Source organism: Podarcis melisellensis, assembly GCF_964234715.1.
Source record: "Podarcis melisellensis genome assembly, chromosome: 12".
Classification (NCBI taxonomy): Eukaryota; Metazoa; Chordata; class Lepidosauria; order Squamata; family Lacertidae; genus Podarcis; species Podarcis melisellensis.
Genome location: NC_138544.1, coordinates 43547343 through 43558082, shown reverse-complemented (window position 1 = coordinate 43558082; position 10740 = coordinate 43547343). Strand labels below are relative to the sequence as shown.

The window sequence follows — 10740 nt, the reverse complement described above, 5'->3', positions numbered from 1 at the left end:
TGTAGTTTACCCCTCATAGAATTACAATCCCCAGCACCCTCAACAAGTCACAGTTCTCAAGATTCTGTTTTGGGGGGTGGGGAGGAAATGTGCTTTAAATGTGTGGCGTGTACACAGTTCCTGAAGAGTTGCTCGATGTCCCTATGTGCTTTCTCTTTTCAGAGCTCCAGATCAGCAGGAAACACTGCTTCAGCTAAGCAGGCATGGGAATGTAGGCCAGGAGGAAACACAAGAGAGACTGGCGTCACACAACTGCAAAGCAATATAGCCAAATGAATACAGCACGGTGGATGGCAGTGGAGAGAAACACTTTGCACTTCTATTGATTAGATGGACAAGAAATAAATCACCTTCAGCAAATGTGGTTTACACCCACAGCACATTTCAAACAGTAAAAATCACCTCCTACCTGGGGTAGTTAATAAGATTTTGACAGGCGACAGCCACTGAGTAGAGCTGACTAACCATGGTTGTGCACGATGTGTGAAATACCCTTTAAAAAAGATTGCTTAGCCTGGAAGATGATGACAAGGGAATCATTGGTATGACACAGACCTTTAAAAATACCAGCGCCAGTATTATTTACAAGTAGCCTTTGTGCAAACAGTGGGTCCGAGCATGAGCAGATTTTAAATCCCTGCATTACAATTCTGGTGGTGGCTTATGAAATATAAGACACACCGTAAATATATGTCTGCTAAAATTACTTCATAACGTGCAGCATAAATTTTAAAATTTCTTAGCTGGGCCAGATGTTCAAATAAACACCAAACACTACAAAGTTTAACCAACATGGTTCTATTTAAAAACTAGTTTCAACCATGGCACTCAGTGACAACAATACAATACTTTCTTCACAAAGTGATGAATATAAAAATATGCCATAAATTCATTTGTAAACTAGTATTCTAATACATGTATGTCATTACAACATACCTTTATATATATATTTATATATATAACTCTTTCCTGAGATACTTAGGGTGGTTTTCATTTTATTGTGTTGGATGCATTATCTTTGATCACTTTAAAATACTGGTGCAAGTGGGAACAACCAAAATTATACATTTAAAGTAATTAATGCAAAGATTGGGCAGAGGAACAGCTCTTACACATGTTGCATTTAGAAAAGATGGAACAGACACTGCCTTAACCATTTGACTCTTTCTGGATCAGAAAGACACCTGAAGTTTCAATTAAGAATCTACAAAAATGCAGCGTTTCAGGAATGTTAGAGGCTGGAGTAGAAGACAAATGATACAAAGGAAAAGTCATAATTCTTGTTGACTAGACATTGCCTGCAGAAGCATCTGTACATGCTGTAGCCAGTTCACAGTTTCAATATTGATACTAGTCTGTCTTGGAAGAGCAAATGTCTTTTAAGGTTTCTAGCTCTTCTATAAGTTTCTTGTTTTGAACTTCTAACATCGCAACACGACTCTCCAGACATTTCACATATTCTTTCTTCCGCCGTCGACATTCTTTTGCAGCCTCCCTGAAAAAAGCAGAAGTAAAAAGGGCAAACAAAAACACTTTTTGGCATGCTACTGGAGTGGCGGGAGCAGGGAGGGGGCAGGGAAACGCAGTGATGATGGTCAATATAATATGGACACCATTATGCTTTCCAAAATTTAGAACAACTCTTCAAAAACACCTAAGGACAACTGGGATTGCAAGGGCAACACACTGTCCCTTCCTCAAGGGCCACATGGCAATCTGTAGAATTGCTTCATCTCATGCCTTGATTAGCATTTTTAGCAAAAAAGGAAAAGGAAAAAAGGTCCATTGCCCATTGCCAGTTACTCTGCTTTATGGCAATAAAGATCTTTGAGGGCCTTGAGTTCCTCAATGAGAGTCTTGTTTTGGTTCTCAAGCACAGCCACGCGATTTTCAAGACATTTGACATACTCCTTCTTCTTCCTGCGACACTCACGAGCAGCTTCCCTGGAACCAACACAAGGCAAATGACTATAGGAAAAGGCACAGCACAATGACAACCTGGATTAAAAAAAAAGAACCTCCAGCACCAGAAAAGCTGAAATCAGCAAGTGCCAAATTGGTAAACTGTACAACAATCACACCACCAATTCTACAGACAATGCAGAGCAGCGGGAGAAGCTTGATGATAAACACAGGAACAGCGTCAACGTAGCATATTCAGAGTGAGAAAATTGCAACACGGATGGACAGCGTTCTATTCAGATGTTAACAAAGCACCGCTCACTACATCAAAACTCGCATTAGAACAAAAAGCACAGGACTGACAAACATCCCACCTCATCTGTTTCCATAATTGGCCATATTCACATGCATAAACAGGGGGGAGAAGCATCAAAGCCCACGTCTGCCAAAATGTTATCAACTAAACTGTCTGCAAAGATCAATGTCATGCTTTCTCTTCAGACTGAAGTCTAGATACCAGACTGAAATTTTGACCCTCAAAATCCTGTTTTGGGCAAAAGGTCAAATCAGTTATAAAGGCATTAAAAGGAACCTGAATGGGTTTGCACTTCGGATCTTAAGTTTTAAAATAACTATTATAGCTTAACTCATTGTACTGAAAGAGCATGGCTTGCCTGACTCCCTAGTAAGTTCATGGCTGAGCAGACCAGCTGGAGGTTTACTAGCTACAGTTCAAATTATAAGCCATTTTACTGTACCAGCTATGGCTAAATGACAGGAACAGCATTTAAACAAACATGTTGTGCTCTTTACAAAGGATAGGAAAGTCCATCCCTTCCATTGATGGTGTATACAATAAGATCCAGCTCTTCTTTAGGTAAATATGGGAACCTTCTATCTTGGATTTGCTGTTATTGGCACATTTTTTCATACTATTTTGGGAACTCGGTTAACAATCTGAAGCGTCTTCTCTCCTCCTCTGAAACTCAAAACAGCTTAACTGAAGCATGTTTGAAAGTCACCTATGTGAACAGCTCTGAGAACATTTTTGTTGTTGTTGAAAAGCAGTATATAAATATTCTAAATAAGCCCAAACAAGCAACAGTGAGAAGCTTTCAGCCATGCCATCAGCGCCTCAGTTTCTGTTAACTCACCTAAAAGCTAGGGAGATTTTATGGGGCGGGGTCCACCCTCTTTTTCGTAGGGTTCACAAACAAAAGGCACTTCTGCTTGCATGAGGGGGTGGGCAAGATTTCCCCCTAGAAACATCTGCACACTCAAGCTGGGATCCTACTAGCTACCATATTTATTTATACAGAAAGGAAGTACACCTTAAGAAAAACTGGTGCGTGTTGCACATGTGTTACTGATGGCAGACACAAGGCTAAACCTGGTAAGAGAATGAAAGAGAAAAAGAGAGCGCAAACATCTGGAATCTAAGGCATGAATTTTTATGGATGAGCAATTTAAGACAAAGGGCATGAGAAAAAGCAATACCATGGATGCAGTGAGCAATGGCAGGGTTAGTTACAATGAGACGACTTTTTCCTACAAAGCGCATAACAACAGCAGACATTAATATCAGAGTTCATGCACTGACACCAAAAACAAGACACACAAATAGCACAAATAAGCTGACCACCACCACAAAAGGGGGGAGGGGAGACATCCAAATTGCAAATTACAGCAAATTTGTTTTGCTGTAACAGACACGAAATTAGTTGTTGGGAAGTTAACAGAATACCCCTCAAAGTAAGCAAAACACTTCCACCCTTCCTTTATAGAAGCAGATGCTACATTGAAATTGCCTGCCTCAAATTCATATCCCAAACACTGTCAATAAGAGAAATGCATAAATATAACCTCTCACCACATCTACACCATACATAGTTGTATAATATATGAAAATACTGAATATAGCATTTCATAAGCTATAGATCTTAAGGGGGAGAACTCTACAAAACACCCAATAATATGCATTGCCAAAAGCCACCAGTGTGTGCCACCTCCGAGGGAGGTCCAGAGAGTGGCAAAGACAGAACGGGCCTTCTCTGTCGTAGCCCCTTGTTTATGGAATGCTCTCCCCATGTTCATACAATTCTGTTATTTTATATTTTACTTGGGTGTAAATCGCTTCAGGACTTCTTCAGCAGGGAGCAATGCATAAATTCAATAACCTATCCTCACTTTAACCTCCTATCTCCCCCTCAGGAACTATAAAGCAAAGGTAATCTAAGTTTTCCATGATCTCATAAGGAACTTCGGGAGGTTTGTTGCCATTTATATCCCCATAGCAAGTGAAGAAATTGTGTTTCTTTTCTATTTGGATAGTTGGCAGGTGGTGAACTTAGAAACCCGCACAGACTAGGCTGACTCTTGTTCCAAACAGCCACAACCTGTTTCAAATCTGCTACCACATGAAGTGGTGGAAGTTTGGCTGTTCTGCCTTTGGAGAACAGTTGTTCTAAAGCAGCTTTTTTGAACTTGGGGTCCTCCAAATTTATTGGACTACAACTCTCACGATCCCCAGCCAGCGTGGCCACGCTTGCTAGAGCTGATGGGAGTTGTAGGCCAAACATCTGGGGAGGCACCAGATTGAGGAATCCTGCTTTAAAAGATTCAGTAATGCAACTGTATAGTATTCAACGGCACTTTAAGTGCCAGGGCAAAGGTCATCAGCAGTCAAGAGAGAAGGCACTGCCCTCTTCTCCCCAGTAAATTACGTGGAAAAACCCACTGGCCAATTTTATCTTTGGGAAAATGTTCCTTAGCAACTATACTGATTTACCACCCCCATCTTTCCTGTCATCAGCTCTTGAAAGTAAATTCAACTCATTGCTTTTTCTTGAAATAGCAATACCTATTTTTCATGAGCCTTAGCTCTCTTTTACGCGTTGCTTCTTCTGCGAGCTGCTGTGGGCTATGCAATGTTCCTGGGGATGCTGCCATGACTACCCCTTGAGGTAAGGCTGTGGTTGGAGTTCGGATCTGGTAAGTTGGCATGTCACCTGTAGCAGCTACAACAAAAGAAGAAAATGACACAAAAGAAATGTCACACAGTTCCACGATCTAAAACGTTGGTTAGCATGTTGGTTTCGAATACCAGGAAGAACTTAATTCACATTCTGTGACCAGTTCCTTAGATTTGAGGAGGTTCTCCCACCACTGCGGTGTCACAGATAGGGCCTTCTCAGTTGTTGGTGCCCAAGTTACGGAATGCCTTTCCCCAGGCACCAAAAGTTTTGACATTTCAGCACCTGGCTAAGATCTGCTTTTTTGCCCAAGCAGCTTGGGGATATTAGTCTGCTGCTGAAGTTCATTTTGGTAGTTTTAACATGGTATTTTTACCTGATCTTTATTTACTTAATATGGATGCGGTGGTTGTGTTATTTTAAAGTTATACAATCCACCCTGAGATCTGTGGATGATGGGCAGCCTAAAAATATTCAAATAGATGAATTAAATAAGAACCAGACGAGAATGTTCTCCATCTATTCAAGTGCAAACAGAACAAAAAGTGCATTGTTTACTGTAGAGAAAACCAGCAACACAGAAATGTTCAAAGGTCTAAAAAGCACTACAAACATGTTTTCTTATAAAACAAAAACAATCAAAAAATAAGATTCCCAGGAAAATAAAAAGGTGGGATGGACAATACCACAATGTAGATGTGAGGTGAACTTTTCTGAAGAAGGCATCGTACAGCTGGGAAGCCACTACAGTGGTACCTCTGGATACGAACAGGATCTGTTCTGGGGCCCCGTTCGCATCCAGAAGCAAACGTAACTAGCGACGGCACATCTGCGCATGCGCACATCGCTTTTCACCGCTTCTGCGCATGTGTGTGACGTCATTTTGAGCGTCTGTGCATGCGTGTGCGGCAAAACCCAGAAGTAACACGCTCAGTTACTTCCGGGTTGCTGCAGAGCACAACTCGAATGTGCTCAACATGAAGCATATTCAACCCGAGGTATGACTGTATTGAAAAAGCCCTCTCCTTAGCAGCTACGAGACATTTCTCCATCTCTGTGACAAAGTGTTGGGACTTTATACTATACTCTACATAGGGCTTAACACGCTATAGATGTGACTTAATTTATAAGCAATAGCAAAAATTGCTGTAAACCACTCTGGTATTTTTTATGAATAGTGGTATATAAATATTTCTATAAATATAAATAAATAAAAACAATCATAAGAGAAACCATAGAATCATAGAATTGTAGAGTTGGAAGGGACCGCAAGTGTTATCTAGTTCAACTCCCTGCAACTGAAGAAATATTTTGTTCAACATGGGTCTCGAACCCACCATCCTAAGATTAAGAGTCTCATGCTCTACCAACTAAGTTAGCTAATTAATGGGCAACCAAGTTCCTCAAGCCCTGGCAGGCCACTATATATAGCTGTAGGAAGCCATTTTCAGCCTGGTGGGTCACATATTTTGCAGGCCTATTTTGAGAGGTACCAGCAATCAGTAACTCCAGAAAACACAGGGATTTTTAAACAGAATTTTAACAGGGCCTTCATCACCTCACATCTAGGAAGCAAGAGTCTCAGGTCAGCCTAGGTCTGTCCAGACAGATGGATGCTTTCTTGATTTATCGAAGCCAATGATCACAGAAAGTGGGATGGGCTGCCAAAGTGGCAGATTTTTCTTGGGCTCTACCTCACTTTTGCTAAACGAAGTTAATAGCTAAATGCAAGTAAATATCAAAAAGTACATTTTCTTCCTTCTGTCCTTTAACAGAACAAATGTCAGTGCATCCAGATAAATTCTGCAATTATTATATATTGAATCTGTTGTCATGGTGACCACTACCAAGCAATGTCCAATATTGTTCTTTGTAAAGTATGGGGAAGTAGGAGCAAAAAGCAGTAGGATAGATAAAAGAGATAATATCCCAATGAATGTCTTACCCTGCTAGTCCTTCTTCAGGGAATTTCAGGGACATAAAGACTGAACATTTAGATGTGCTGTCCATAGCTGTCAACTTTTCCCTTTTCTTGTGAGGAATCCTATTCGGAATAAGGGAATTTCCCTTAAAAAAAGGAAAACGTTGACAGCTATGGTGCTGTCTCTTCCTATGGTCATAAGAAAAGCATTTTGGGGAGCAGGAATCTCATTCACCCTATTGTTTGGTTTTTTTTTTGCTCCTACTTCCATTTCTGGGGGGGGGTGTCTGTTTTTGTTGCAGTTTGTAAAGTATTTACAAATATCAGCAATAAGTATATGAATGGCCACTGCTGTAATTATTATTATTTATTAAATTTATCAGGCTGCAGTCTGGTAGCTTTACACAGGTAGGGATTAATGTTCCAGTCAGTGATATCATTCTTCCTCTGCTCCCACCCCCCACCATATTATGAAGTTTTGACACTGCTGACCATTAACATTTTAAATTCCAGTGTAAGAAAAGTGGCTTTAAAACAGCATGCAAAAATGCAGAAGTAAAGAGATGATAGTCTGGTTTTAGGTGAACTGCTTTGAGGGTGTTGTTGTTTTTCCCCAATCAAGCAGTGTATACATTTTATGAAATAACTAAATTCCCAAAAATGTATACAGTACACTGTTCAACTTTTGCCAAGTTTGAGTTTGAGAAAAGCACAACAGCCATTGTGTCATTGTTCCCCTTTACCCTTATTGCAACCAGGAACCTATTTTGTACATTGCATGGGGTCATTTAATTAAGCTTTGCTTACAGAACTCCATCTCAAGACTGATACAAACTGGAGAACTCTGGTCTTGTCCATTATGCCAAACTTGCTCATGCTCCCCCATACACACCCCTTTTTGTAATTTTAACATCCAGAAAAAATATTGAGAACTCCAAAGCTTCTCCATGACTCTGAGACATTTTACTTGGCCTTAATAATTTTTTTTTACTCAACTGTGTCTTCTGGATTCCCTCCCCCCCCCCCCCAGGTATCAATATGGCTATCAGCAATGTTTATAGCTGTTACTGTTTTTTTGCTATATAAATTGAATTGGGGAAAGGGGGGGTGAATCCAGGTTTCATTCCGTAACTAAACCATAATTCATAAAATAACCAAATATTCTATGGTACAAAAACTGTACCTTCAAGGAATGATCAGTCCGCTCCTGATTCCCACCACAAATATTATTATTTTTTTAAAAACCCGCCACTCAATACTGGCATGCAGAACCAGGCATGCTACATATAACAGAAATCTGAGTTTCACCCACATTCCCCTCCAGACACGGCTAGCAACCTTTACCACAAGGATTATAAACTTCGCTCAAGTCTGCTGCGCTGCTCCTGGTCCTTTGGCTCGTGTGAGCCTGAGGTCTTTTATTACTATTATTTAAAGAAAATATCCCGTTGGATCAGCAAACAAACAAAAGACACACAAGCCAGGCTTACTTAGCTCCAGAGACAGCATGCAGGCTACTGAATTAATGCTGTAACAAACATGCCAGCAGCGGCGGCAGCACTGGTTGAAGCAGAAAGGAACTGACTAAATCACAGCATGACTCGCAGCTGACGTCAATGTGTTTGTTGTTTGTGGAGTTTAACTTTTCCAGCCCCGCTGAAACGCGATTCCAGGAAATCTATCTGACGTCAGCCTGCTGAACTCTGCTGTGGAACAGGCAGTTTTTCGAGTGGAGGAGGCGCAAAAGAACTAAATCATAAAGCCCAAAGCATTGCTGGAGCACCCACGCGGGTCACTCAGATTTCATTTCTGCTCTTTATTACCTGTCAGAGATGGAAGACCGATTACATGGCTGAAGTGAGCACAGTCCACACAACTACAGGCTGGCTGCCGGAAGCTGAAGAAGCAAGCTTTCATATACTTCCAAGCTGTTTAATCATTCTAAAAAAGCACCAAGGGAGACAAGTTCCTTGTTCGCACTGCTTAAATAAAAGGATTGCTTCAAAGCTCATGTTAGCAAAGAAAAACAGCACAAGAACTGAAAGAGCACCCATCGGTCTAACTAACTAAAATGCTGCATCAGCTAAAGAAATGTTAATGACAGCTTCCAGGAGTCTATAAAAAAAAATGTGCTTGGTAACTAAGTGCTCTAGACCAGCAACGCTGTCGCTGGGTGTTCTAGCAAACAATTCCCCCTGCTTGCAATTTGGCTGTCTAAATCCCACAGATTCCGTGGGATTTCAGCAGCCCAGCTGTGAACAGGACTACAGCCCCAATTTCCCCTTTCGAAAAAGAAGCTTACAGAATTGCCTACCGGTTTCGTCTCTGGTTACAGCCATGGCCAGCGTCTGCTGAAAAGCTTCTCCTCTGCCACCAGCAGAACATGAAATGTTCCAAACAAGCAAGCATGTGCAGGATTACAAGCTCCAGCACTGACATCATAATGACCTCACTAGCCTACCCCGTCATTAATGTGCTTTCTCACTGGAACAGCTCGTTGAAACAGGAGCCCAGGGAAAACCTTTGCTAACAAACAATCACTTCAGACTTTTTATATAGCCTAGCTTCGCTCTCCCCGCAATACAAAGGCAGGCACAGATCCAGGGAGCCGGCTATAAATCAGGCTCCACAGACGCATCTGCAGCAAGGGCAGATGTTATTTCGGTGCCAACGCTTTTCAAAATAAAGGTTCTGAAAACTGTACTTTAAACAATAATGCAATTCAGTATCTGTATGAATTAAAAGTTGGCAAGCCAGGGTAGAACTGTTTCGTACCATGTTGACAGTCAAGACACCATAAGAGGAGCCCTCCTGCTTCATGATGACGACGACTTAACATTTACTAAAACACCTACATTTCTCCAAGCACTATACATATATTAAAAGATGAAACAGCCCCTGCTCAGAGTCTAATAGACATGATACAAAAGCGAAAAGGGAAGAGGAAAGGAAACATGGGGACAACTGCTGCTTCACTAGCTAGTGGAAAAAGTCAGGTTGGTCCCCTTTTTGTCCTAATTTTCTACCTGGGAGGCAGGGGAAGCACCCTCCCAGTTGGTCCTAAGTCACCTGGCTAGTGACAGAGGCTAGAGTGTGCCTCCTTTCAGCTCTGCAAAACCAGGTAACAGAGCAAAGGTCGTCAAGTTCAGCATCCTGTTCCTCACACTGACTAACCAGATATCCCACAATCAAGACATAAAGGCAATATCCTCTGTGGACTGCTGTTTCCCTGCAACAGATACTCAGAGGCACAGTACCTCTGACCCTCGGGGCAGTATGTTCTTACCTTTATCCTCACTTCTGAGTAAGGATGAATATAAACCCACATGAATAAATTTTCCATTGCTATTTATCTACTTTTCATGCATTGCCACCCTGCCTTTCAAGGCATGTTGCCCTCGGCAGTTATCCCTTGGCATACTTACACTTGATAAAAATTGCACAGCTCTTGGTAACTACTAAGAGACAAAAAAGATGATGTTGATTTTCTCTAAACCCATCAGTTCACCCTAACCTCTCATAAATATTTTCCTGCAGATCTTGTGGCTGTTAGGAATTTCTTCTTGTCTCCAACAGCCATGCTGTGAGCCTCTACCATTTCTGTATAGACCCTTTCCAGCATCAAGGCCAACAACTATTATAGGGACTCCATTGCAGAATGTTACAGGGTAATAACCACTTGTATATAAACTACTTGGAATAAGGGGCTCTCATATGCAGTTTTTGGAACCAGAGTTCCATTCAGCCTCTGGTGTGATGACAATGGAGTGCAATCACAGGAGTCACCAGATGTATATGGTTGTTGCTATAAAAAGTATCATGCACATTTCGGTCCTTGGCATGGAACAGAAGCAGCAGCAAAGGAACAGAAGTGCTTTAGTACAGGGTGGGCAGATGATAAATTGGGATCTACAGGTAAATCTCTGGGTGATTTTCAGTGGATCA

The 10740-nt window shown here is 41.4% G+C and overlaps 1 protein-coding gene across 8 annotated transcripts in view; it reads right to left on the bottom strand.

The window, feature by feature from the left end:
* Positions 1-297: 297 nt before the first annotated feature.
* The window catches only part of CREM (cAMP responsive element modulator), a 28644-nt gene continuing 18201 nt past the window's right edge, over positions 298-10740 (bottom strand). For 2 of the 8 annotated variants that reach the window (XM_081882638.1, XM_081882636.1), the window contains exons 7-8: positions 4763-4919; positions 1267-1944 (exon numbers count right to left, since the gene is read on the bottom strand). In XM_081882638.1, the coding sequence (XP_081738764.1) occupies positions 1800-1944; positions 4763-4919 (302 nt within the window). In that variant the 3' untranslated portion in view covers positions 1267-1799. Of the gene's footprint in view, positions 1945-4762; positions 4920-8285; positions 8433-8618; positions 8737-9097; positions 9269-10740 lie in introns of those variants that run through there. The other 6 variants (XM_081882639.1, XM_081882640.1, XM_081882642.1 and 3 more) reach the window with 6 other exon arrangements.